Here is a 27,866-nt window from a genome sequence, read left to right as displayed (position 1 = left end):
GAATAAAGTAAATAATTTTAGAAATTAAATTCAGAAGCTCAGGAGAAGGAGCTGCTGTGGTTTCATTCCCCCTGACAGCTCCCAGGAATGCTGTGGTAGGCAGCAGGCACTTCCTCACCTCTCTCTTGATAAATTAATTCTGAGCCAGCCACAGATCACTGAGATCTGTCGAAGCAGACCTGTGACATCATTTTTTAAAACCTCCAAGCCATGTTGTCCATCATCGAGTAAATATTGAGGAGTCAGTGATTTCCACTGGAGAGTTACAGAGCCGCTGCCTCCCTCCCGGCGGGTGGGAGCACTGGGAGGGGGGAGAGGATGAGGAGAAGGGAGGGACAGCGTGGGGCTCGCAGCTCAGACAAAGCCGCCGCCGCAGCCGCCGGCAGCGCGCAGGGACCGGCGGAGGAAAGGATGGAGGGGAGGATGGAGACCTGGCGAGAGGGAGCTCCTGGCACACCGTCCGGGCTTAGCTGCTGCCCCGGAGCATGGGCTGGCTCAGGAGAGGGAGGCAGAAGCCTTTTGTGATCTCGGCGTTGCCGCGTGCGCTGGAAGGACCGGCCAGCGCTCCCAAATACCGGCACAGGAGCAACCGCCGGGAGCAGACAGCAGGAATTACCCCAGGAATCTGCAGATGACACCGTGAGCTCTGCGTGTGCAGCCATTGCAGCGCAGTGGGGAGGGATGGCTGGAAGGTACCAAACTGCTTCAGCTGACCTGAAGGTTCAGAAGAAGCAAACGGGGGTCTCCTGATCAGCCTTTTCTTTGCATCCGTGCTGGAAACAGACATGCCAGGGAGCTGGAATTCTGCCTGTCTTGCATAGCAAATTCCCTGATGGAAAGGAGATCTCTGAACTTTTTTTTGGTCGTACTTAAGGTCTTGAGCTTTACTAGAGGAGAGTAACAAGTCACTGGACTCATCCCAGGGATGAGGGAAGGGAGAGCTCATCTGCCAGGGCTTCCATAGGTGTTGGGAGGAATCTCCTTTATCAGAGGCTGAGGGGGAGGTGCCAGGGCATGGCTCGGACTTGAGCTGCAGCAGGAAGAGGAGAGAGTGTGCTTGCATTTGCTTTTTTCCTTTTGCCGTGGCTCGGAAGCAGGGAACCGAAATGCCTCCTTCCTGCAGAGCTGCTCCCTGTGTGAGCGAGGGGCTCGATGCGGCGGCTGCGCTCGGCTGAAGAAAATGAAGGAAGGGCAAATCCAGGTGCGTGCCCAACACCTGGCAGGACCAGCAGTGTTGGGTGAGACCGTCCTGGCTGTGCTGTCACACGGTGCAGAGGTGGGGCTGGGCTCTCTGGGGCCAGCGTGCTGGAATGCCAAGAGGTCCGGGCAGCGTGCTGGAATGCCAAGCAGTCGGATCGCTGGTAGAATGACAGAGCCAGGGCTGCCGGACATGAGCCTGGGGTCCCCATAACACAGTAACGGCGAGACGAAGCCCCTGCCATGGTTTGCCTCTCTCAGGACCGCTGTGGAGGAAGAGCACAAGCCCTTCCTCTCCGCTGCTGCAGTCTGTGCTTCTTTTGTCTTGCGTGTCTTCCCGCGGACAGCCGCTCTGCCTGGGCTCCTGCTGCTTTCCCGAGCATCCTCCGTGTCTGAGCTGGCTCGGCTGCATGGAGCTCTTTTCTCTCAGGCTGCTCCGTGCTCCCCGCTGAGCCGGGGCTGTGTCCAGAGGTGTTCAGATGAGAGGACTGGCACAGCTCCGCTCCCTTCCCTCGCACCTGCGGCTGCCTGGGAATGCCTCGGGTGGAAGTTTGCTGCTCTCCTCCCGCCCCCTTCTGCTGAGCCAAGGAGTGGATCCGCATCCCTATGGGGTTGGGCTTCATGTGCTTGCCTGGCGAGGAACTCGCGAGCCCTGACGGCAGTGCCTGTGATCTCAGCGCCCCAGCAGCACCTCTGAATCTTTGCCCGGGCGAGGAGTTTCTTTTCTGAGTGTGAACTGCAGTACAGATTTGCACCCGGAGGCAGCGCAAGCTTCTTGTCCATGCTCTGTGCGCACAAGAGGAATTGTCTGCCCGCTGATTTGTTGTACTCTGAGCATAATTTTTTGAGTTTCTTTATGGTAATGACTATGATGTGGCAATGCCATCTGTCCTCCTCAGAGTGCCGCTGCTACCGCCTGAACGGTTTCTCCCTGTTCAAGCGGCTGCCGATTCCTCTCTCGTCAGGTTCGCGGATGCTGGAGCAGAGCGTCGGGGAGTGGCTGGAGTCCATCGGCCTGCAGCAGTACGAGAGCAAGCTGCTCCTGAACGGCTTCGACGATGTCCGCTTCCTGGTGAGTGCCCGGCAGGGGCCCCGGGCTCTGGGGAACGGCTTGGCCAAAGCTTCCCGCGTTGCCGATGCCCCGTGTGGGCGCCGGGCAGAGCCGGGTTCTGCCGCCGGGCACGATGGTGTGGAGGGGTGTAGAAGGTTGGGCAGAAGGAACAGATAAGGGTTGTGTTGGGTTTTTGCATTTAATTCAGGTGTTGTTGGTTTTCTCGCTAAAATTTTGATAGAAGATTTTATTTCATCTGCCCCCTAAATCTTTACTGTCGAATTTACTCCAGAAATGGGAACTGAAATGCGCTGGTGTTTTGATGGAAGCCCTGAGCAGTCTGTGCTCTGGGCTGTGAAGGAGGCAGCAGACCTCTTGTTGGAACTGTACTTGCTCAGAGCATGCAGGCAGTATGTTAATGAGCTGTACCAAATTGCACTGACACTGTTGGCTCTGAAACCTAATGATGACGACACGGTAATGCTCAGGGTTGAGGGGTTTTAATAACCAGTGTCTAGAAACTTAAAGCAGCATGGTGTAAAAATCTGAGAATTTGTGTGGAATGATGGATGAACTGCAAGAAGGGAAAATCTTGGTGCTGCAGGAGGGGTTCTCCCTGCATGGTTTAAAGAAATACTTTTGAATGTGGACTCTTAAGTTTGGCAAGTAACAAAAAATGGATGTAAACCTTAGAAAAGTCATTTTGGCTAATGCAGCATCCTGCCTTGGAACGGGAGCGGTGACATCTCTGGTGCTGGGGACAGTGCAGAGAGGTGACACCAGGAGGATGTGAGCTGGGTGAGGGGGTTTGGGAGCACACAGTGGCCACCTTTGGTGGGGAGGGAAAACCTGGAAAGGGCATGGATGGAGGCTCAAGGAAGCACACACCTGAGCAGCATCTGTTGGGCTACTTAAAGGCAGGGTGTAATTATACTTTAAAAAATGACCTGGCCAGGAGGATAAATGTTCTGGGGTCTATCCAGCTTTGCCTCCTGGTCTCCACAGCAAACAGCCAGGCCATCTGCTTTCCCTTCCCCTGGCAGGGCCAACAGTCCTCTCCAGAGCTGGGGTTTGCTGTGTTTTTCACCCCGTGTCCCACCCAGCCAGTCCCAAACCCCAGTGGACTCTTGGCCAGGGACGTATGAGGGTTCAGCATCCCTGCGTGTGCTGGGGCTGTTTGGAGATGGTACAAAAAATGTAAATGAAATAACCTTGTAGATCCTATTGGGATCCTCTGCTGATGGATCTGTGATCATTGTGGGGTCGGTGGCTGCTCTCACCCAGCAGCTGCAGATAGAACACCTTTCCCAGATGTGATGGACCCCACTCAGCTCAAAACTCCAGTAGCGAAGGTTCCTGTGTGTGTCCCTCTGTGTGGGGTGTTGGGTACGTGGTAGGATTTGCTCTCTTCATGGCTGGATGTTTTTCTCCCCTGTCCAGTGCTGGGTGGCTGCTCCCAGTGCAGCAGTTGGCTGCTGCTGGATTCAGGGGACGGGACACTCATTTCCTCATTCCTCTCAAATTTAAAAGGTCAAATAATTTCACAAAGATGTTGTGCAAACCCCAGCTGATTTCCATTTTGCTGCTTATCTTCTTTCCTAGGGAGTTGACCCTGGCACCCGTGCCAACCCTGGCTTTGAATCCATTCATCCCAGCCCTGAGAACTCCAAGCTAATACATTAGCACAGCAGGAAAGTTGAATTATTTAGAATCCTTTCCTCTGTGTTGTTCCTTGCCTTCAGTTTCTGGTGTTGAGAGAGCAAAACCTTCAGATAGAGCACAAGTGAGGAACAGGTAGTTCATTTGGTTCTAGTGGTGTTTTTGATGTTCTTGGATGAATTATTAAAACTGCTGTAAGCACTGAAGCTGGGCAGAGCAGGGGCTGAGGACACCAAGCTCTGAGTGTTTGGCTGCCCAGTCCTCTTCTTTGCACAACCATTGCTTTATTGGCTGCCCCTTCCAGTCTCTAACAGAGGATATTCCAAACTAAGAGTGTTATTTTCCTGGAATTAAACAGTTTCTATGAAAGGATTAGTCTCTCTTAGGAGCTCACTGTGTTCAGTATTTCAAGGTCCAAAGAATGCTGGGTAATGGCTTGCAAATCGCCAGGTGGATTATGAGGTTAATTAAGTTTTAGTAGCCCAAACTAGGAAATTGAAGTCCTTTGATATGAAAACACGTGTTTTCTGTGCAGGATTTTGCATTGCATTGCTCCCTGCTCAGAGAGCTGCAGGGTGTTCTGCCGTGCCACGACGGTCCCTTTGCTCTGGGATCCCCAGGTGCTTTTTGGGGGGCAAACAAGGAGCTTTGCAGGAGAAGCAGGTTCAGTGTGCAGAGATCGTGCAGCTACAGAGCAGGGCAGTGTCCTAGAAGAGCCCTTTAATTACTGAGGAAGATACTCAGCCTGTAGTAGAAAGCAGCTCAGAGGAGGGTTAAAAACAGTCTAACAAGGCACTGGGGTGCCTGGTGCTGTTCTTCACTGGAGAACCAGGGGTTAAAGTGCCCTGTTTGCCCTTGGTGTGGGACAGGGTTGTAAGAGACTCAGACTGGGGGTGCTGGGCTTGCTGGTGCTCTGGTGGCCTGTACTGCAGCTGGGTGTGCTTTCAGGAATTTCTGATTCCCTGGGTATTTTCAGCTGGCTCCTGTGTTAATCTATGCCCTGTGTCACAAGAGCCTTTACCCCCAGGTAGGGAAATGATTCATGAGCACACTGTGTGTAAAGGGAGTTTGAAAAGTGCTCTGTAAATATATTTGGCTTCTTAATAAGACGTTAATAAAGGAAGGCAAAAGCATGTGTTGTTTCCAAAAATAATAATTTCGTTATTTTCAGAACTCCAGGAACTGGGGATTAGGGGATTAGCTGTGCTCCGGCCACGTGCCGGCCGCTTCACTGGACAGGCTGCAGCTGGAGTGGGCAGCGGGGAGGGCATGAGGCTCCTGCTCCTCTCAGGGTCTGTGACCAACCGCTGAGAGGGGCTCGGGGGACCCACAGCTCCTGCAGGTGACAGTGGGAGCCACGAGTGTCTCACAGGCTGTGTTGTGGAAGGGAAAGGTGCCCTGGAGCCTCCTCTCTGCTCTTGGGAGCTCCAGCTCTGCATCTGGGACAAAGCTGATCTTGATCAAGCACTGGCTTCACTCGGGGGTGGGTAATGCTGGCACAAGTCAGCAGGATTTTTGGGATGTGGATGTGACCTGACGCTGGAGCGCCCTCGTCCATCTACGTGTTCCTGGGAAGGGACCAAGGTCTACACAGATCTTGGACTGTGTAGTCTTTTGGCTTGGTTGAGGGAAGAAAGGGGTGATAAAAGATGGATTTAGGTAGCTTAGCTTTCCAAAACACTGGAGTTCTCTTCCCACATCTGCATATTGGGCCACATCTCAGTGTCTGCAGAAATTCTTATATTCCCTTCAAGTTTCCTACAGTAGCCACACTGTGTTTATGGACAAAGCAGGGAAGAGGCTTTCCCTGTTACTCTGCCACTCTCAAGCACAAACCCCACTGTCCAAGATAGCAGCTTCTTTCCCTCACCCTCTGCATTGCCACCGAGTGACCTTCATGGCCAGCAGCACTGCCCCGGGGCAGTCAGACTGGGACACTCAGCTGCTGCTTTTCACATGGAGCTGGAATTGGGCAGCAGCCTCTGCAGGCAGCTGGGACTGGGAACAGCTCAAGTGGAGATAGTGCTTCCAGTCCTCCTCCTCTGCTCCGCAGCCCGCTGGGATTCCTTCATCAGAGGGGAAAGTTTATTTGTGCGGTGGGTGAACACAACCGAGGCGAAGCTGCTGGCAGTGGCTCTGCTGTCCTTGACTTAGCAAAAACACAGCTCTGCAAGTAGGATAACACCCTCGGCAGCATTGCCTGCCAAATGTGAACAGCTCCAGTGAACCAGGAATGCCCACCCCACCACCCAGGAGGAGCAGCACTGCTGCCTCCCACGTGGAGGAACGCGGCCCCGTAGCATGCGCCGAGTTCCAGGAGCCTCATTGCCTCATCCCTCACCAGAGGAGGGGATTGAAAGGTCAGATCACAAAACTGCAGCAGTGAGTGAGAAGTGTCACTCAGAAAAGTGCACAATAAATGGATTTAATTGTCCTTGGCGGGCCATGAGCTGGGAGAGCAGGAAAAATGTCACAGGAATATGGACCAAGAGGGATTCTGCTGCTCCTGAAGCTTGGCCCCATCATGTCTGCTGTGCTCACCAGTGCATCTGCCACAGATGCCCCTTTTGGGAAGTCCAGAATCCATAGGAAATTGATTTTGGGATGCCCAGTGCATTCCTGGTCCCTGCAGCAAACAGAGATTAACCCAGGGAAACAGCAGGCTGGACTTTGCCCGTCTGGGACATGGCCACTGTAATGAGAAGGAATTGCAATAATTGATGGTGGAATTCCTCCACAGAAGTGGGAAGGAAATGCCATTACCTGTTCCCTCACACGGTGTTTTGTGATCCCACAGATCCCATAAATGTATCTGAGATGCTTGCAAAAGCTTTCCCCTTCCCCTGGAGGGCGGGATCTTGCTGCTGCCCCGACAGCTTCCCCTGGGCTGACATCTGAGAAGGGCAAACCCCGCGTGCTCTGGCAGTTGTACCAGTGTTCTGGAGTTGAACTTTTTATTCAGTTCAAAGATATTTTGATTCACAAATGAGCAGGTAAAAGAGAGCATAAACCATTTTTTATGGCTTTTTTTTATTGTTCAAGCCTGGATTCCCATGGAGTGTGTGGAAAGCAGCTAATGCTGATTCAATGAGACAGCGTCAGAAAGGGAAATCTGTTCTCTGCGTGTAGTGCCCTGGGCTCCTCTGGGGGATTTTATTTATTTTTTTATAATTGGGGAGAAGTGGTAGAAAAATGATGGTGGTGGAAGAATGGGGTGTCTGCAAATAATTTAGAGTACTGACATTAATGTGATTAAATGCAATTCAGGGCCATGTTAGATTAGCCTGCGGTGTTGTTCACTAACGGAACAGCCTTTCCTTCCCCTTCTCCTCTCTGTGTGTGCAGACAAAACCAGGATAAATGTGGAGTTGAGGCCTTGGCTCAGGTTGGCTCACCTTGGCTGGGGGTGTGAGCCGAGCTCGGCAGCTCTCGTGCCTTCCCGGGCCAAGGACAGCCCTGATCCACATCTGACAAAGCCAGGTCTCCTTTGCTCTTCACATCCTGGGATTTGGGTGTGGGCTGACATCTGCACCATCCTCGTTCTCACCTGGTACCTGTCCTGCTGCAGCACTGGCATCTCCTGTGTCCTCAGTCGCTCAGCTCTGCCTGATCCAGTTCCGAATGGCCCAGCTTGGCACGCAGCTGCTGGTCGCCTGGGCAGCAGCCAGGCTTTGGACATGCTCTGGGAATGTGTCTGCCCCAGAGCTTTTTTCTATTTTCATATAGAACTTGTCATTTTATAGTAGCCATTTGGGGGAAACTGCACTGACACGTTCCAGTAGCGGTTTGCACCCAGGAATGATCTGTGAGGAGGCACCAGAGACCCCTGATAGGGTTTTACTGCATCTGCTCTTGTTGAAACACAGCAAGAACATGGCCTGACCACAGCTGGTGCAGGGATTTTCGTGCAGACTCAGGTGAGCTCTGTGTAGCTCATGCCTGGGCTGTGTCAGGTTGGAGCAAGCTCTCCTCAGCTGGGCAGAAGCTCTGGGTGCCTGTTTCTGGATTTTGTCACTGCTGTCAGCCCCCAGGAACACGTGCCAGTGTCCCCAGACTGACTGTGCAGCACTAAATGAGCCCCTAAGAGTGGAGCTGGACCCTGGGGTGAGGGTCTCTGCCAAGCCCCTGAGTGGGAATCACTTCATTCAATTAAATGAATTTTGTTTGACATCTCCCCAGTGGGTTCTGGCTGGTCCTTGGGAGGTTCCCAAGGACTGTGCTTTATCCACCATGGTAGGGGTGTTTGGGTTGTCTCTGCAAGAGAATGGTGAGAGCAGAGGCGTGCAGGGATCTGGGGTTGAAGGAAGTTTGAGGATCTTGGGAAATGTGGCAGAGCTGTGCCAAAGCTCCCCGGATAATAGGAATGGACTCCACGGGGAGCAGAGAGCTTGGAGTGGATTTTGAGGAGCAAAGTGGGTGGACCAGAACTGGCAATTTAGAGGATACTTATGTTTGATTCATTAGTAGCTCCAGGCCCCATAAACATTAAAAAAGCCATTAAAGTTGCAGTTAATTTTTTTTTCTCTCAATAAAATTTCCTGAACTTGACAACCATGACCGATTCCCTCCGTTGCCATTGTCACGCTGCCAGTCTGCATGGGGAAGAAAACTAAAAATGAAGTGGCTGTGTGCTAATCTCAGATTTATTGAAGGGTTTTGTGTATGAGCCCCTTTCCCTGTCGATGCTCTGTGAAGAGCTGGGGCTTTGTCATCAGCCTGTGGCCAAACAGATCCTTTCCCCTGCTTTCCCCTCAAGTGCCCCAGACTGCAGACTTTAAGGGAAGGCACCAAACTCCACAAATCACAAGGCCAATTACAAACACAGATTTGTATGACCAGATGGGGTCCCCCTGCTCTGAGATCTGGGTGTGCCGAGCTGTGAGCTGGACACATCTCCATCTCCCACCTCCAGACTGCCAAAAGCAGAGCAATAGCAGTGACAGCAGAATCTTCAACGAGATGCAAATCGCCTCGAATGCACTGAGGGGAAAAAGAAAAAGAGCTTTGTGTGCACTTTGTATGCACAGAGAGCCTTCAGCTTTCTCTCTGCTTGGGATGTCTGCAGGAGCCTTTGGAGTCTGGTGTAACGAGCGCGGGTCTCCAGGACGGTTTGGATGGATGAGAGTTCTCTGAAGTCAGGTCTTGGAAGATGTGGTTTATTAAAAGGGGGAAAGGCCCTGCTTGGAGTTGCCAGGCCCAACTCGTGGCAGGCCCAGGGAGAGAGGGAGAGGGAGAGAGAGGGAGCGAGGGTTCCAGGTGAGGGTCCCAGGGGAAGGTCCAAGAGAGCATCCGGTCCCTTGGGCACACCTTATCAGGGGCTTCAAGGTGGGCTGGAGCAGGACTGGGGCCAATGGGGTCCCAGATCTCTGATACTTCAGGGGAGGGTCACAGGTGTGGGATGAACCAGACATTGGGGGTGAGACAGAGCATTCCATTTGACCTTTGGACCCATCTGCAGGTACAGGGCATTGTTTAATCAGAAGGGAGATTGCTTTCAACCTGGCTATACTATTGTTTTCTAGTTATTCAGTAGTCAAGGTTTGTTATTTCAAATCTAATTCTCATCTCAATGTCTATATTTTCCAAATCTTTTGCCAGGCAATCATATTTATAAGGTTTTCCTATTTCATCTTCCCCAACAGTCTGGGAACGCTGTGTTTGGGTTTTGTATCTGTTGCTTTCGACAGCAGACCCGTGCTGGCCCCGTCCTGCCCGTGGCTGCCCGTGCAGTGTGTGCTCAGAGCAGCGCTGGCGTCGGGGTGCGTCCGCTGCCGGCCCAGCCACGCGTCCTGCACGGAACACTCGCTGCCTCGGGCCCTTCCTTAGCTGGAACGGGAGCGTGGACGGGCGCCAGGCTCTGTGGAAGAAGCAGCATCTGAAAATTGGGTAGTTAAGTGCCTGCAGAGTGTCCTGCTGGAGGAAGAATCTGGCAGGTTTTGGCAGCGCTGCCTTTGGCTCAGTCACTTTGGGGTCACCTCGGTAGCAGGAGGGGACGCTGCCTTCTGCCAGGTAACCTCTGACTGTTTTTTCTTTTCTTCCTTTATTGAGAAACCTGGAGCCTCACAAGGCTGTTTAACTACAGTGCAGGCACTGAGGCATGACCGAAGCCAAAGCTTTTTCCAAGAACTCGTGTCTCTGCAGGCAGGTCGGCTGCAGCAGCGCCCTGCAGGGCTCCCAGTGGGGACACAGGTCCCTGGCAGGTCCCTGCCCTCCCTTGGGGTGGCGTGGAGGGCAGAGCCAGGGGTCAGGAGTGTCCCTCATGGTGGTGTGTATTTGTGCCTGTCCGTGGAGGGGGCTCAGTTTGGCTCGGAGGAAGCTGAAGGCCAGGTTGGGGGATGAAGGTCCCTCTGACTGCCTGGCAGCCAGTCTGTGCCAGCTGGGACCCAGGGTGGGACTCAGCCTGCCCAGTGCCAGGGGGCTGACTGGGCTGATGCTTCAGCTCTTGGAGCAGCCCAAGTTGCTCTGCCCCAGGTAATGCATTTCACCTTCCCTGGCTGAGCCCAGGCAGGGGCTGGTTCCTGACAGAGCACAAGGTGAGATGTTGGGATGAAGGAGCTGTTGGGTGTCCCTCACTGCCCCAGAATGTTTGGTGACAGTGAGAGCTCTGGCCCGGGCCAGCCCTGGGCTTCCCTCGCTCTGCTCAGCCCCACAGAGCTGGGGCACCCAGGAGGAAAGTGCAAGGTGAAAACACTTGTCACAAGGAATAAAATTGGAAATACATCTTGGGAAAGTCTTTTTGATTCTAGTTGGCATCTCTGAGGCTGCTGCTGGAGGCTCCTGGAGGACTGGGCTGATGGCAGAGCACATCCCAGAGCCCTGCTTTCCCCACTGAGCCTGTCCTCAGAGGACCTGGGGAGGGATTGGTGGGAGCTGGGGCTGTCCTGTGCCCTCAGAGGGCACTGGGAGGTGGCATCTGCCTGTGGCCAGCACCAAAGGGAACCTTTGGGTAAAACCAAGAAGCAGCAGTGGCCCGTGCAGAGCAGCTCTGCTCCTTGGCTCTTGCCTGAGGGCATGTTGACTGCAGACAGGTTTAAAGTCTGGCTCCTCTATGTGGCTGGCAAAGGTTAAAAGATCTCCAGTGTCTTTGTATTTAATTCTCTCTTTTAGTGGCAGATTATTGTTTTCCATGGGAGCTGAAATCCAGATGGGTTTGAAGGACGTTTCTCCTGCACCAGGGGCTGGAGTGATTTGTTCAGAGCTGCTATGCTTTGTCTATCCTTGTTAAGTACCCAGAGAATACGGACTGCCACCGAGGGAATTTAATGTGACACATAAAAATAAGGAGTGCAGGAGAAAGCTGTAGGCTTCACAGTGTTTAACTACCTTCTGTCCTTGCTACAAAGCAAGCAATTTTCTTCGAATTTGAGATGCCAAAGGTGGAAGAACACCTACTGCCCTGCCTTGGTGCCCTGTGGGAGAGTGAGAGCCACCAGCTCTGTGCTGCCTGTGTGGGATCACAGCCGTGCCAAAGGGGATTAGCACCAAAAAGGGCTCAACACTGGAAAGTGAGCATGAGTGAAAGTGTAAATAGGATCAGCAAGTTTGTTTAGTTTTCATACATGAAAATTGCACATTGCCATTGTCACAGCTGATTTGGCTGCTGAGTGTTCCTGCTGTCCCGGTGGCACAAAGGGAAGGGCTGGCTGTGAGCTCTGCCCTTGCCAGCATCTTTCCTGCACTGCCCCAGCTTCAGCCCTGGCTCTCTGCAGGGGGATGGAGCCACAGAGTACCAAGATGGGCAGGTCAGGGGAGCAGAGCAGGCCCAGGCATTGGGAACTGCAGGTTTCAGGTACCTGAGGTGTGCCATGCTGTGGGCACTTCAGTCCCTCCCTGTTCCTCCCCCTCACAGAGCAGTAATACTTTGCTTTCCAAACCTGTGAGAGAAATCCCATCATTTGCTCTGACCCTCTTTGTCCATTTCAAAAAGCCCTTTCCAAGCCATCTCTCTCTGGGAGATGCATTCCTCGCACACATACTGCGTTCCTGCCAGGTGAGGTGTCTGTCAGGGGAGTTAATCCCCATTAATCCCTTCCCTCCTCCCCAGAGCTGAGCACACAATCCCCTGCTGTTATAAGAATGCACATTAAATGTGGTTCTTTGGCTTAAAATCCATGAACAAGAAAAGGGAGGGGATGTTTCCATCTTTCTGGTGGGATGCTGCTGCCCACCAGCCGGAGGTCACTGCCCTGGCAGCAGCAGCAGCTCCTTGTGTTAATTGCTGGGAGTTTGTTCCCAGTCCAAGAGAGTTGCAGCTTGTGCACCAAATGGGCAGCCTGGAGCTTTCAGCCACAACCTGCCTCTTGTTACTCACTGATTTTGTGCACTTGAGGGGTGCACAGAACAGTTCATGTGGTGTGGTTCCATCCTCTCACAGCTCCTGGTGTGCAGTGTCACCACTCAGGTGAGCCCCTGGTGTCCCTTGGCCTCGCTCACAGGCTGTGGGGTGCAGGGCAGATGGGTCTGCCCATGGTCTGGTGTGCACAGGGACTCTAGGGCAGTGGCAGTAGCTCTTCCCAGCACAATGGCCCCAACTGGCGCAGTCTGTGAACTGGCCTTTGGGAAAACACAGAATGAAACCCCCCCAACCCCCCCACCCCCATCGTGGGCTGCAGAACCATTTAGTCCCGACTTTTCTGTTGTTTACACAGCTCTCAGACAAAGAAATGCCTTTGTGCCGTGGCTGTCAGCTCAGGCTCTGCTCTCCTGTCCCCTCCCAGCTCTCCAGGAATGAAGTGTGTGGGATCTGACCCGCCAAGGGAGGGGGAGGCAGAGGAGCCCCGTCAGGGGGTGTGGAGGTCTCTGCCTCCTGCCACCCACTGCTCATTTGCTGTTTGCTAAATGCCTAGTCTGGGCTGCAGGGCAGCTCTCCCTCGTGGCAGAGATGTCTGGGCATCTCTTACCTCTGGTGTTAATTCGCTGTTTCCCTGAACACTCCTCTGTGGCAGAGGGAAGAGCAGCTCCTGGGTGGAGAGCGATGTGCCATCCTGCTCTGCTGTCACCACACCTGCCGTGGAAGTGGCAGTGATGCTGCCTGGCAGGAGCAGAGCAGCTGCTGGCGTGGCCTGGAGCAAGGACATGCCCGGAGGCAGCTGCTGTGGGGCAGCTCGCTGCACTCAGCAAAGCACACGTGCTGAAATCCCACGAAAGCGTGGATGGGAAGGGGCAGGAAACCCTTGCTGCCCTTTATGGAGGGTGCCTGGCAGTCTCACCTGCCCTCACCTTCCCTGCAGCCGGCCTTAACTGGGTTTCTCTTATAAAACCAGAATGTGGAGCAGTGAAGCGCTGCCGGCGCACACCTGCTGGGACTCTCTGGGGAGCAGAGGGAGGCAGGGCCAGGGAGGGGGTCCGGGCTCGAGCTGGAGCCTTCAGTCACACAGCAGCGTGGCTCTGCCAGGCGTGGGGAGACGTGTCCTGCTGAGCTCTGCCCAGGTAGGAGGGCTGGGAAGCAGGTTGTGACAGGGGCTTTTAAAGGGGGATGGAGTCCGTGTGCTTCTGCTCTGCAGGGGGAAGGGGGCAGAAAATGGGTTTTAACAGCGCAGAGTGGGGCGGCTGGAGCACCTCTGGCCCTGCCCAGAGACAGAGGAGACACCTGACCTTCCCCTGCTGCCAGGGAAAGCAGTGCGGGTTTCCCTGTGGCCGTGGAGGGAGGTTGAGCAGAACCCAGAGCCCTTGCTCGGGCATGGAGAGGGCTGGCTTTGCCTGGGCACTGTTATAGCTTGTTTAAAGCTGCTGTGTGTCGAATCCCGCAGGAGGTGGCTGTAAGCCATGCCCCGGGGCTAAAGGCTGGAAGCGGCTCCGGAGCAGGGAGGGGAGGGCAGGGCAGTGCTGCAGCTCTGCTCGTGTCAGCCCTCTCTGTGCCCAAGGTCGGAACATGGGGCAGAGCTCCCAGCCTTGGAAGCCTTCTTTATCCTTCTCCTCTTCCTCCTCCTCCTCCTCCTCTTCCTGCTGCCAGGATGTGCTGGAGGTCAAGTCAGGAAGGTGCTGTAACTGTGTGATGTCCATTCACACACCTGCGTGGCTCCAGTTGTCCCCTGCTCCCATGCTTCCCTGCTGTCCCCACAGGGCTGTAATGTCATGGAGGACCAGGACCTTCGGGATATCGGGATCGGTGACCCGCAGCACCGCCGGAAGCTGCTCCAGGCCGCTCGCTCCCTCCCCAAGGTCAGCACCAGCCGAGGATGGGCATTGCCAAGCATGGCTGTGAACACAGGGGAAACAAAAGCCAGACCCTGCATCTCCGGGGCTGCGGGAAGGGTTTGGGGAATAGCAGGGAGGAGGAGGAGGAGTATACTGCTCTTCCAGGCTATGTGGATGGTGGTAGGTGGTAGCTCCATGCTGGGACTGTTCCTCCTGCCAGTCTTGATCCCATGCACGTTGTTTGTTTGTACAGTGCTTTTGTTACTGGCTAGTGGAGATGGTGATGGCCTGTAAACTGATTTTCATTGATCTCATATCCCTTGGGAACCCAGCTCCTGCAGCTTTTAACACCTTTCTTGTGCTTTCACAGTTGAAACCCCTGGGCTGTGATGGGAATAGCCAGCCATCAGTTCCTGCATGGCTCGACTCCCTGGGGCTGCAGGATTACATCCAGTCCTTCCTCTCGAGTGGCTACAGCTCTATCGACACTGTGAAAAACCTCTGGGAGCTTGAGATAGTAAACGTGAGTGTCACCCCTCTCCTGCCAGGGCAGCCAGGTCCTGCCCTGTTCCCTGGGGCTGGGACTTGCTACAAGTCTCTCAGAGTAGCTCTGTGCCCGTGGTGACCGTGATCCCTCCCTGCAGGTGCTGAAAGTGAACCTGCTGGGCCATCGGAAGAGGATCATCGCCTCGCTGGCAGACAGACCCTACGAGGAGCCACCAGCCAAGCCACCACGGTTCTCGCAGCTGAGAGTGAGTCCCTGCTCGTGGCTCCCTGCCTGCCTCGTGTGTCAGTGCTGGGAGAAATCTGGCCATGGCCAGTGGTGTCCATACAGCTGCCCGCCTCATCCTCTCCAGCCACCCAGGCAGCAATTACTTGTGCAGGGGCAACCTTGCAGTGAGTGGGGCAAGATAATTCCAGCCCTTGCAGGTCATCCTCGGGATGCGCACCTCATAGGAAAGGTCAGGCTGCCCCTTGGGATCAGGTGCCTGCACTGAAGGGGTGCAGGGTACCACTCCCACCTCTGCCCTGCACAGAAGGGAGCTCTGAGCCCACTTTCTTACCCTTGTTTCCTGGTCAGAGATGTGGGAGCTTTCAGCAGGCAGGAGTGACCCAGCCCAGCTGGAGAGGGGCTGCAGCTGGGACTTGGTGTTTGCATCCTTGGGATCCAGAGCCCTCTCCCTGGCCCGGCTGGGCTGCTGAGAGCTCCCGCTCTCGCTGCCAAATAACACTTGACAAGATGTGTGGATGTTGATTTTTGCTGCAGGAGTGGCAGCATTTGGATGTCAGGCCCTTATTACGGGGCTTGGCTGGGAGGGAAGCATCACATTCCCCGTTCTTCCTGAAAACTGGCTTTCAAGAGCTGAGTTTGGCAAAAGCTGCTGGGCTCAGAGCGACCCTGAGCTCAGGAATGGGGTAGCATGTCGTGCTGCCTCCTCCCAGAGATTGCTAATCAGCTTCCTGGAGCAGGAATTGGAGTGATTAGAGTTTACCCAACCTGAACATCTGGTCCTTGCCCTGCTGCAGAGCTCTGCCCTCTTGGATTCCCAAGGCTTCCCAACACAAACAGCCTCAGCTGAAGCGAGTTGGGCTGCTGTGCCCTGCTTGCTGACACGGGATTTTTTAGGAACCAGGTTCAAGTGTGAGAACAGAGAGAGTTCACACTGCTGCTGCACTGGGAGTGTGCCCAGTACAGACCCACTGCTCGGTGCCCTGTGCCAGGCAGAGGAGCACGGGGGGACCAGCAGCCAAGGAAGGATCTGCACCGTGAGCCGGGCGAGACTGGAGGCAGCAGCGGGGCTGAGGCAGGGAGAGGCTGCTCCTTACGGCTCAGCTGATTGAGATGCTGCCCGGGGAGGCTGGCTGGGAGAATGGGCCATTTGCAGCATTTCCTGGCGCTGCAGCTGGTGAGCTCCAGCGCTGGCTGCGGCGGAGGCGGCCAGACGTCAATGGCAAATCAAGCGAGTGGGTTGAATGGGACTAATGCGGCCACAGCTGTGCCGAGGCTCTGGCCGTGCCTGCGCGCTCTGGCGGCGGCTCCCGGGGCTCCTCTGCTGGGGTGGCTGATCATCATCGCCCTCGGGTGCTTAGCTTAGTGCTTTAGGGAGCCCACCCCTCTGGAATCACCTTGCCCCCAGCCCAGCGTGTCCCCTGCTCTCCTGGGATGAGCTCTCAGAGGCAGAGGCGTGCTGGACACAAAGGGCTGAGTACATGGCTGAAACCATCGTGGAGTAAATCAGGTGTCTCATGCAGAAGGTAAAGGGGGGGATTGGCACTGAGGCAGGAGCCTCCAGAGCAGGAGCTGACCCCATTAGTCCGCTCGATGCACCCTGTGTTGGGCAGTGTAGAGGGAGTGATGGGGGGCACAGCACAGCCCAAGCTGACTGGGCCCCTTTGTGGTGTCTGCTCCTTCCAGTGCCAGGATTTGATGTCGCAGACGTCGTCTCCCCTGAGCCAGAATGACTCCTGCACAGGCAGATCTGCTGATCTCCTGCTGCCCTCCGGGGACACTGCCAAGAGGCAACACGATCGTGGCACTGAGGTTGCTCCTTACTCCAGAGCTGAGCGCTACAAAGCACAGGTTAGTGGGTGTTTTTGTGTGTCCTGGGGGCCCTCTGCACAGGCTCCCCCATCTCTGGAGCCAGGGAGAAGGGAGGATGATGCAGGGAGGGAGCTGGGCAGGTTCATCTTCCCTCAGACATTAGAGTCAGCAGCTCCTTTATGCCTCAGTTTCACCTCAAGAATGGCTCACACTTCCATCAGCACTGGCACCGTAACCTCATGTGATACCTCCACCCAGCTCCTGGGGGATTTGGCCATTGCCAGCCTCAATCCCCTCAGCCCAAAGAGCCCCACTGAGAGCTGTCACAACCCATCGTGGCTTCACATCCATGTTTCTTCCCATGCAGGAGGACCGTCGGGAGTCCAGGCTCACCCTGCGCCCCCCCAGCCTGGCAGCCCCATATGCCCCTGTTCAAAACTGGCAGCACCAGCCCGAGAAGCTCATCTTCGAGTCCTGCGGGTACGAGGCCAACGTAAGTGGCTTTTGGTTTGTGGGGGTGGTGAGGATGAGGAGGCTCTGGGGCTCAGGCTGTTGAGCACGGGGTCTCAGGGCAATGTCATTGCCTTGGGATTGGCAGGATTTAACATCTCTCCCTCCTTCACACAGTACTTGGGCTCCATGTTGATCAAAGACCTCCGAGGGACAGAGTCTACCCAGGACGCCTGTGCCAAGATGAGGGTACGGAGACCCTGGGGCCGGGGGCTTCACTTGCAGCCTGTGGGGGATGATGTGGGTTGGGGAGGGGGGACCTCAGTGGTTCCCCAAACCCTGTCCACCAACAGGCAGTGCCACTGTCTCTGATGAACTGCCCCTTCCCAGCGTTGTTCCCAGTACCCGGAAGGTCTGCACACTGGGAGAGGAGGTGTTTTCACTGGGGAGGTGGTGGCAGGGCTCTCTTCAGGTCCTTGTCTCTTCCCCTCTGCTTCCACCAGGAGCTAACCTTCCTCCTCCTGGTCCCAGATCCCCAAAACTTCCTGTACAGGCTTGGGGGTCTCTGGGCGGGGGGTGTGGGCTGGGGTGGGGTTGAAGAGGGAGCATCCATTCATAGTTGGTCACTTGAATATTCTCATTTCTAAAGAAATCTACGGAGCACATGAAGAAGATCCCAACCATAATCCTGTCCATCACATACAAAGGGGTGAAGTTCATCGATGCCTCCAACAAGGTGAGCTGTAGATGCCTCAAACTGGGTGTCTGGAGGGACACAGCCTGCAATCCCACCTGCCTGGGGGCTGCAGGTCACTTTTTGTGGCTCCAGAAGCCATAGCTGGTCCTGGGGAGCTTCTGGGGCTGGGGGAGAATACCAAGGTGGTGATGATCACCTGAGTGCCAAAAGCTTGGCAGACTGGCTGCTTGTGGACCATGCTGCCATTTATTCCTGCCTTGGGAGGGAGCTGGGACTGGTCTGGCTGGGAGACTCCCCTTCCCTGTCCCCAGGACACCCTCCGCAGCCACTGTTTGCCGGGTGTATTTGCCATCCCCAGAAGGGTGACGGGTGCTTGTGGTTGACCCCGGCAGAATGTCATTGCTGAGCACGAGATCCGGAACATCTCCTGTGCTGCTCAGGACCCTGAGGATCTCTGCACATTTGCCTACATCACCAAGGACCTGCAGACCAGCCATCACTACTGCCATGTCTTCAGCACTGTGGATGTGGTGAGCGCATTGTCATGTCACATCTCCTGGTCCTTCACTGCCCATGTGTTTCATCCCTCAGCTTTATTGGCTAACCACAGACTGCTCCTTTCTGGGGTTCTTTCACCCATTTTTACCATAAAGTAGTCTTGTTTCCATGCCTGTCCTGTGGCACGAAACCTCTGTGGACAAAGAGAATATTTGTCTGGTTTCATTACTGCCGTTTCCAGCGCTGAATAAAGCAGGGCAGGAGCTTTCCCTCCTGGGGAATGTGCCGTGCACAAACCCCTAACATGCTCTCAATTATGTTGAGCATGATGGGCTGATTTAACAACTCAGAGAAGGTAGAAGTGTGATTTGCTTTTATACTTGGCCAGAATCAAAATTGCACAAGACTTTTGGGTTATTTTTTTTTACTGCTGAACTGCAGTGCTGGTGGGGCTTTATAGGTGGGCAGGGGGCCCTGGGGCAGACAGTGTGTGGTCCCAGCTCCCCCACATCTAGAGCTCAGTGGCTTTGCCAGGGATACAGCAGGATGTGACCTGATGGGACCCCAGAGCAGCTTCTGAGCACAAGGGGGACTGTGTACAGGGTGATCTGACAGCTTTGTGTTCTCTGTGTCCTCTCAAAGAACCTGACGTACGAGATCATCCTCACGTTGGGGCAGGCATTCGAGGTCGCCTACCAGCTCGCCCTGCAAGCCCAGAGAGCAAAGCCTCTGGGTGCTGGAGCAGGAGAAATGATTGAAACAAAATCTTCCAAACCGGTGCCTAAACCACGAGCAGGCATGAGGAAATCCGCGGTACGTGGGTGCGGGCAGGAGCGACCTGCTGGGCTGAGCTGGGGGTTCTTGTGGGCACCTGGGTGGTGGGGGGAGCCCAGACGTGGTCCAGGTGCCTGTCCTGCTGCTGGCCCTGCAGGTCTGTGTCTGTGTCAGTTCTGCTGCAAGGCTGGGGCTTCTCCTGGTAGCAGAAGGGCAGGCAGAGGTGGAAATAGCTCAGGTGGGATGGGGCTTTAGTGCCCTGCTGGGTCCAGCACAAGCTTCCACGTGCAAACCCTGCAGAGCTGCAGTGAGATACATAAGTGAGCTGCAGTATGGGATTCCCCATAACCAAAACCAGCCAAGACTGGAGCTGCTGAGGAGCAGGGACTGCTGCACAAGCCACTGCCTTCCTTTAATGTGTCCTTTTGTCTGTGTTCTGCTTGCTCCCCCCGCTCAGGTGCCGCTCCCTCCCGACACCCGCTGTTGTTACTGTCACACCTGCACAACACACCGCCCCTCCTACCTGCCGCTGCAGTCTGTTAGTCCTGGAGCGAAGGTCTTTACCCTTCTTCCTGCCATCCTCCATTCCAAACCGACCCGGGCTGCCTCCCCACTTGCTGCATCTCCTGCTGTGCCCCTGTGTCCTGCCTCGCTCTTGTTCATCCCCATGCTCATTCTGGCCCACACCAGGGGTTCAGATGAACCCCAGGGATCTGCTGCTCCCACCCGCCCCTGCTGATGCAGTGTGGCAGCTCTCAGCTAACCCCGCTGCTCCTGCTGGGGTGGTAACTTCCCCATGGCACCCTGATTTAGCAGGACAAGAGGAAAGAGCCGTGCTTGGTCAGGAGGGTGAATCATGTGGGAGCTCACCTGCCAGGAGCTGTCTCCCTCTGTGCCATTTCTGTAGCGCTCCGTTTTTCATGCTTGATTGAGATGAGCAAACCTGTCGCTGATGGTGACAGGGACTCGCAGCCTAATGCAGGGAGTCATCTTGGGGTGCTGGGTTGAGACTGATGTGGCCAGACAAGTTTTAGCTGTGAAGGACTCAAATGCCTCTCCAGCAAGAGCTGCTTCCTTGCACACATGCACATTTTTGGGACGGGCAGTAGGCAGGCAGGCGCTTTGTGCTTTGAATTCCCGCTCGTTCTGTCCCAGAAGCACAGGTGTCCCAAGATGCCCTTTCTCTCCTTATTTTCTAGCTGGATCCCCCTGAAGTGGACCAAGACTCCCAGTCTCATGCCAGTGTCTCCTGGGTCGTGGACCCCAAGCAGGACTCCAAGCGGACCCTCAGCACTAAGTATGAGACCACTATCTTCTAAAGCAAACGCCCGCGTCCGCCCCGTCTAACCGTGCCTTTGCGATCTGATCTGTCTGCTCTTCTAAACTCCCTCTTCCTCCAGCTGCTCGCCCTGAGCCCGCGTAGGCACCGCATCCAAGGCAGCAGCACTTAGGAGACTGTAGACTTAAACGGCTTTTGTACCCGATCGCTGCTGAACACTGTGAATCTCCTTACTCGGAAACAAGGGTAACGCGCTGTAGCTGCCCGCGAGGCGGGAGGAGCAGAGAGGGCAGGCTGGCAGTCGGAGATGTGGATCCAGGAAAGCCGCCCACCATTTTCACGTCTTCCCCCCTCGCTCTGGCACTGTGAATCCCTGGGGCAATGTGATACTCCCCAGGCCTTTTTTTTCTATCTCACCTTGTCCTTGGACTGATGGAGACCTCTTGTCTCTACAGTGCACACACTCCCTCCTCCTAGATCCTCCTCTTCCTGACTGAGCCACGGCTGTGTACTGTTCAGTGAACTCACCTCTCCTTCCCTGCCAGTCGAACCGACACTAACCACTGTGATGCTCTCTGCAAATAACACACGGGCACTTCATTTCCTCACGGCCACCCTTGCCCGCAGTCTCCTTCCTCAAAGCCCAGCGCAGAACTTGCTCTGGGTGGTGGGGGAGTGTTGGCTTGGCCGGGTGTGATCGTTCCCACTGTGAGCTCTGTCCCCTTGGACGTGACAGGGGCTTTGGTTGCATGCATTTCAGTCCCTTGTAGGTTTTTCTTTCCCTCATAGTCCTTGTGTTTACACTCACCAGACTTCTCATGAGAGCTAGGGGTAGTTCTCACGTGGCAGCCTGTGGCTAAGCTTCCAAAGGCACATGTTGTTGTTGGCCCTGGGCTGAGGACAGGAGGTGTCAGCTGGGCACCACAAGCAGCATCAGCAGGGAGAGGTCAGGGAGCAGCCCTAGGTTATTTGCCCCTAGTGTTAGGGCCCAGTAGCAGCTTGTCTGAGTTTTGCTGTGGCTTAGGAGCTCCTGCCTCAGATCTTCCATTTCCCCTCACCTGCAGTGAAATCTGATGTTTCAAAGTCCTTATTTAGCTCTTTCTCAGGAATGAGTTTGATCTCCCAAGTCATTTGCAACTTAATGGCAAACTGACCTCAGACTGAGGGCTCAGCCAGTGGGAAGCCAATGAGAGGACTAAAAGTGTTGTCTCAAAGCAAAAAAAAAAAAAAACAAACAAAGGAAAGCTCCATCTAGTACATACATTTCATATGCCACAGAGTCAGGACTGCCCAGGGCCTGCAGTGCCACCCTGCCAGCCCAGGCCTTGTGGACAGCAGAACATTGCTGTGCCTGAGGTGCTCTGGGAGGTTTGGTTTGCATTCCATCAGCACTTTTCCAAGCTCAAAGAGTGCCCTGAAGGTTTCTGTGTCCCTCTAAGAGAAACTCAGTCCCTGGTGTGGGTGGCAGAGCCGTTTCTACGTGTAGTTGTTCTCCACACAGCTGCCCAGTGTCAGAGGCTCTGAGCTCTTCACCTCCCCCTGCTCTCAGCTGGGAAGGGCAGGTCCCTCCACGCCCCCTAAATCCGGGTCAGGAGAGCATGTGCCTTTCTGAGGGCAACCAAACCCATCAGGGATCACAGGCAGCCCTTCCCAAACCGCGCCGCTGCCGCTCTGCGTCCGTAGCCCTGACGGTTTTTGTGTCCCATCTCCGGGCCGTTCGCCTCGGCTTTCCCAGCACGTGTGTTTGTATGACTCGGAAATTCATTCCCTTATCTTCCTTTCTGTTTGCCTCTGCGAAGCTGAGCTCCGGGCAGCCGTCTCCTACCACGGGATGTAGTAGCGGGGCAGAGACCTGGGACGCAGTGGCCTCCTGACATGAAGATCATCTCCCTCTGGCACAGGTGGCTGCCTCAGAGTGGGTGCGTGGCTGCTCGGTGAGGGCTCCCAGAGCAGAGGGGGGAAGGGACCCAGCCTCCGCCGAGGAAAGCTGCTCATCTCCATTCCTAGCAAAGGAAAACTCGAGACTCGGAGGCCAGCAGCGATGTCGCCTTTCCTAGTTTGAGACAAAACGTCTTTCGATCCGTTTCTTTTTTAACCAAGTGACACAGAGCAAATCCGGTTCACGGTTTCAATGTAGCGCTGCAGCTTTTTGGTGAGGAAAAAGAAAAAAACAACCAACAGATTTTTATTTACTGAGAATCCCGCTGTCCGGAGAGGAGCACGATAGAAAGTCTTAGCAGGGGCGTGGTGTGCGCATTTCTGATGGTACTTACTCTGCTTCAGCTCTGGGTGAACAGGAGAGAACGCCAAATTCTTGGAGATCACTTCCTCCTGTGTGAGAACCTGGTAGGGTAAGTCTGCATCCTGTTCTCCAAGCCACTCCACGCTTTTGTAGCAAATGGAAGTAACTTGAGGAAAAGAATCTGCAAAGGATCTTTCACCCCAGAGCAGCTGTGGCCAATATCCCCGATGGTACAAAGCTTCCTTATCCCCCGAACTGTCGTGTTGCAATACTTGACATTTCTATGGCAAGGACCCCGTTTCTTCCCATTTCCGCACTGAATTCCTGGGGACGACTCCCTGCTCCAGCCTCTGTGCACCTGTCTTGTTTTTAAATGCAGTTATGCCCTGAAGGGTTGGGGTTTTTTTAAGTATATTCAATTGTGATTTAGCACTTTTTTGATACTAGCTCATTATTTAATTAGTGCAACCGTTTCAGAAGATGAACAAATAAGGAGTTAAATTTTGGGCATTACACTGAAACAGTCCATCCCCAAGGACAAACCACATCAGCCTGAGGGTGGCTTGGCCCCGCCTGAGCCCAGTGTCCCCAAAGACACCTCCTCAAAGGTGCTGTGTGCTCGCTTTTATTCTGAATTACAGAGTGTTTCACAGTGGTTTGGGCTGTGACTGACGTGTTTTCAGACTGTTCCCCTCTGGGGAGAATGGTAAAATGGTTGTGATTGGAATTCTTCAGATGCAAAATGCAGCGCCGTGCGTCTGTCGTGATCTCGTCAGGCCCCGCCAGGGCCGTGGGACCTGCTGCCGCACGGGAACGCTGTGCCCGAGTAATTCCTTTTTAACTCCAGTTGCTGCTGTATGCCAGGATTTCCTTTAGTCTCTCTCACCAGTGAGGCTGGGAGGGAAGTGAACCATAATCCCAAGGGCACAGACCTGTAAAGGGTTGGGAAGGGGGAGTGGAGATTTTGGGTTAAATCAATGAATTTAGGAAACCTAACATTCCTTGTTATGCACATGTTGCAATTCATACTGGTGTAAGTGTAAATATTTGGTGTGTTGGCAACAAGTCTTTGGTGAAATTGCAAATTGAACCTCTGCTTGGGAGGAGGGACACCTTTCCTTTCTGACACGTGAGCTTTTTTGGAGGTTGGCTTGAAGGTAACGTGGTGATGAAGACTCCATTCTTCAGGCACTGGGCTCGGTGACCCTGGTGGTCCATTCCAGCCCCACGTGTAAACCTGTGGTTGTCTTTAGTGATCCATTCTTTAGCCAGATACTCCCTTTCTCACCTCACAGACAGAGCAGTTGTTTTGGCAGTTCAGTGTGGTGGGGTCTCTCGAGGGACTCAGTGCTGGAGACTGACCCTGGGCTGTGCCAGTCGTTGGCTCCTGGCCACCTTCACCCACCCACTGTGCAGTATTCGGGCTCTTCCTCCCTGCAGGGTTTTGTGCTATCTGGAGGAAACTGCCCCAAATTTCTGGTGCTGAACATGACATTGCATCCAACTGCATCTGCTGTATTACCTGCCCAGGAGGAGTTGGGGCTCCTCTGTTCCTCTCTTTAAAGACAGGTTGTGTTTCACAGACTTTGGTTTGTGGGCTGAGCCCTCACTCACAGCTGGCAAACAGAGTTGCCGAGTTTTGTCTTTCTTTTTATAGGAGGGGATGATTTTTTTTTTCAAATTGAAGATGCTTTATCCTTTTTTTATTTTGTGTTTACAAAGGAAAAAACAAAAACAGCGCTAACCTTAGCTGTTCAACTGACTTTAAACTTGCTTTGGGATTGTTCTTTTTAGAAGAAATAAATGCAACTTTTTTGGGGTACATGCCTGTCCCCCCTCCCAGGGAGAAGACACAGCACCTTTCAGGCTGTACCTGTAGTGAAGTCTGTACCTTCAGGAGGCTGCTGAGACACAGAGCAGATGCCAAAAAACCCCGAACAAGTCCCGTTCTGTGTGCAGTGAGGTGGAGCCAATGCTTTAATGCTCCTTCCACCCACCTCAGAAGTTTCCAGCAGCAGCAGCATTTCCCTGGCTCTGCTCAGATCCATGTTTCGGAGCCAGCACAGCGCTCACAACGCTGTCGTGTTGCAAAGGTCTCCCTTTTAGATCTCACATTGGTATTACCTTAATTTTTTTTTTTCCCAGAAGAAAAGTACCTGTGCTGTTCTTGCTAAGTCAACCCAGCTCAGACATTTTTCTTACCCACAGAAGAATAACCTGGGATTCCCTGACAAGGCAGAGACAGACGAGTTCAGTTTGCAATGTGGACATTTTTGCTCATTGTGATGTATGGCAGTGGGGCTGATTTGTAATACAAATGTTATTTAATCTGTCTGTATTTTGATACTTGAATTTCCTTTTATTTCCTGTATATACAATTGTTAATCTGTTCAAATTTGTCTGAATTTTAAACATCTTGTGGTACCAAACATAACCAATCTGTGCAAGAACATAGACTGACCTCACTACAACAAGGCGAGATTGTAAATATTCCTGGGCTTCCAGCAGTCGTTTTGTTGTTTTCATAATTGTACAACTTAGAACAGACCGAATTAATAAACAACCTTAGACACACGTGTGTGCTCCTGTGTGTGGCCCCACTGTTGTGCCCAAGTCCTCCTGGGGGTCTGTGTCAAAGCAGGGCAGTTCTCATCCTGCAGGCACTGGCAGGGGGGATTTGGGAGGTTTGGTTGAAGCTGCTTTTTCTGCAGTCAGTCATAATGACCCAAACATTGAATATTATTATTTTGAGTCTAATTTATGCGTAAAATCACATCCAAATGTTCTGTTAAAGACAGCACGAGGGTCTGCAGCCATTGTGGGTGTGTTCTACATGTGGTGGAGGGTTAGAAGAGCTCGTTTTTACCCCCACTAAAGTACATCTGCAAGGACTGTGTCCCTGGGGGCTGTCATGTACTGGGGATAGCCACTGAAATCCCTTTTTGCAGCACAGCAGCGAGTGGTTCCTATGACACCAGTACCCATTTGGGCAGCCATAGTTCTGAACATTTACCCAGCAAAGACCTGGGGCTTGCCAGGAACTAGGACATTTGAGTATGTAAAATTAGAGCAAGAAATCCAGACATTTAAATACAGGTTAAAGTTCAGATTTTCGTGTCAAGTAAAATCTGACTGATGTGAAATGCTAAATACACTGGGGATTGCTAAATTTATACCGTATGTTCCATTTCTAATAACAAGGCAAGTCAGGTTTTCAGGCTGACATGAAATACACTGAGCTGGTTTAATGGTTTGAAGCACCATGAGGTTTTATCCCTCACAGCCACAGCCCTGGCTGGGACTGACACCTCAGCAGAGGTTACAGGCCCCAGGCAGGATCTGTGAGTTTTTAACTGTGAGTTAAAAAAAGCCTGACCTGCACTGCAGTTTGGTGAGCTCCACAGCCCCTTGCCTTCCCCACCAAATAGTGACAGGGTTTTGAGGAAAAAAGGCGGCTCTTTTTCTAGTTGAGAGGTTTATTCAGATCCTGATGTGCCAAGGGTCATCTCCTGCTGGCCTCGGTGGAGTTGTTGGATGAATTTTTACAAGCTGAGGCAAGATCTGAGAAACTGGAGGTGAACGGATTCCACCCCTGCCTGGTACGTGGAGAATGTGGTCACAATAATCCAGCTTGCAGCTGGGAGAAGTACCTTCCTGAGAATTCCCAAACTCTTGCCTGTTGTTGATCGCACTTCAAACCCGCACCCAACTTCCAGCAGCTCCTCCTGAATGGAACCAAGGCCCTTTGGGAAATCTTTTTGAGAATATTGTCCATCGAGGAAAATTAAAAGGCTGAGGAGGGAATGAATCCACTGCCCTGTAGGGAAGAAAAGTAGGAAAACAAAAAATAATTGGTCAATCAACAGAAATGTGTGAGAGAAGCTTCCTCAGGCAGCCAGGAGCAGATTAGGGGCAGCCCTATTACAGGAGGTTGCTGTAGGAGCCAGGAACACTGTGGAGGGATGCAGACAAACCAGCATCCAGCACAGGAACCCAGGTGACACTGTGTGGCACCTGAGAGCACTTCAGGATCAGGTGTACTCACCTTGCTTTCTCTTTGTCAAACATCCAGTTTCTTTCATGCAGGAAAAAGCCACATCAGTGACTTGTGGTGTGGGAGGGACAAAGTCCGGCCAGATCCTTCTGCAGAAGGTGCAGAGACCGTCACTTAAACAGTTCTTCAGCTGAGACGCCAGCACCTCAGAGAGCTCCTCTGCAGAGTCCGCTTTGTTCATGTCACAATCACAGCTTACACAGCTGCGGCCTCTAAATCTTCCCATATTACTGACTCATACCTGACACTCACCAGATTTAAGAACTTAGTAAATAATGAAGCAATGAATAAACAAAACGGGCTCCAACTTTTTTTGCTTATTCCAGGGGCAAAAATTGGTACTTCTTCAGGCAGACCCAAACCCACCTCCATCCCCATTCTCATGCATTTTTTGCTACGAGACAGAGAAAAGCCAAGCCTGACTATGTGGATACATATTTATATTTATATTTATATTTATATTTATATTTATATTTATATTTATATTTATATTTATATACACGCAGACCTGTGTGGGAGAGGCCGATCCCTGGCAGTCCAAAGTCGCTCTAAGGACAGTTTCGTGCACAGTGGTCAGTGTGGAAATGTCACCAGTGACTGCCCATAGCTGGCTCCGGGAGAGAACTGGTGCAGGCCTGGCTGCAGAAAAGCAGGATTAAAGTAAGGGAAGGAACGCGAACCACAGCCTCGAGAGGAAAAGGCGGTTAAAAAACATTTACTGGGCAGATTTTGAGTGAAAACGTGCAGGTTTGTGTACGGACAAATCCCCTCGCCAGCTGTGAGGGGACCCGCCTCCCTCTCGTCCCCGCCATCCCCGGCGCGGGGCTGACCCCTAGTGCCGGCCGGGAGCGGCGCCTCACTGAATGAACAGCGGGCACTGGGCGAATGAACACCGGGCACTGGGCGAATGAACAGCGGGCACGGCCCTCGGCCGCTGTCCCGCCCCGGGGTCCCGCGCCCACCACCCCCAAAGCCGCCTTCGGGCCCGGCGGCCGGGAGTCCCCGCGGCCGCGGGGCGCGGCGCCCCCCTGCTCCGCCAATGGGCCGCGCCAGGCGCCGTGTCGAGGCGGGGCGGCGGGGCGCTCCCATCACGGGCGGAGGGGGGAGCGAGGGCCCCGGTGCGAGGCGTGTCCCAGCGCCGCGCTGAGGGGCGGCCGCGGCGGCGAGAGCCGGGGGCAGCGCGGGGTCTGCCATGGCACCGGGGTCTGCCATGGCACCGGGGTCTGCCATCGCATCCCGGCCCTGCCATGGCACCGGGGTCTGCCATCGCATCCCGGCCCTGCCAT

The 27,866-nt window shown here is 53.8% G+C and overlaps 1 protein-coding gene across 9 annotated transcripts in view; it reads left to right on the top strand.

Moving 5' to 3' along the window:
• Positions 1 to 25,100, top strand: part of ANKS1A (ankyrin repeat and sterile alpha motif domain containing 1A) — a 74,474-nt gene extending 49,374 nt beyond the window's left edge. For 2 of the 9 annotated variants that reach the window (XM_068173345.1, XM_068173342.1), the window contains 11 exons: positions 2,163 to 2,269; positions 13,970 to 14,068; positions 14,415 to 14,567; positions 14,689 to 14,796; positions 16,461 to 16,625; positions 16,954 to 17,079; positions 17,214 to 17,285; positions 17,686 to 17,772; positions 18,126 to 18,263; positions 18,874 to 19,044; positions 20,205 to 25,100. In XM_068173345.1, coding sequence (XP_068029446.1) covers positions 2,163 to 2,269; positions 13,970 to 14,068; positions 14,415 to 14,567; positions 14,689 to 14,796; positions 16,461 to 16,625; positions 16,954 to 17,079; positions 17,214 to 17,285; positions 17,686 to 17,772; positions 18,126 to 18,263; positions 18,874 to 19,044; positions 20,205 to 20,324 — 1,346 coding nt within the window. In that variant the 3' untranslated portion in view covers positions 20,325 to 25,100. Of the gene's footprint in view, positions 1 to 2,162; positions 2,270 to 13,969; positions 14,069 to 14,414; positions 14,568 to 14,688; positions 14,797 to 16,460; positions 16,626 to 16,953; positions 17,080 to 17,213; positions 17,286 to 17,685; positions 17,773 to 18,125; positions 18,264 to 18,873; positions 19,045 to 19,462; positions 20,151 to 20,204 lie in introns of those variants that run through there. The other 7 variants (XM_068173346.1, XM_068173347.1, XM_068173344.1 and 4 more) reach the window with 6 other exon arrangements.
• Positions 25,101 to 27,866: the final 2,766 nt, after the last annotated feature.

Source organism: Anomalospiza imberbis, chromosome 26 (genome assembly GCF_031753505.1).
Source record: "Anomalospiza imberbis isolate Cuckoo-Finch-1a 21T00152 chromosome 26, ASM3175350v1, whole genome shotgun sequence".
NCBI classification, from domain to species: Eukaryota; Metazoa; Chordata; class Aves; order Passeriformes; family Viduidae; genus Anomalospiza; species Anomalospiza imberbis.
This window is presented reverse-complemented; position numbering and strand designations above follow the sequence as displayed.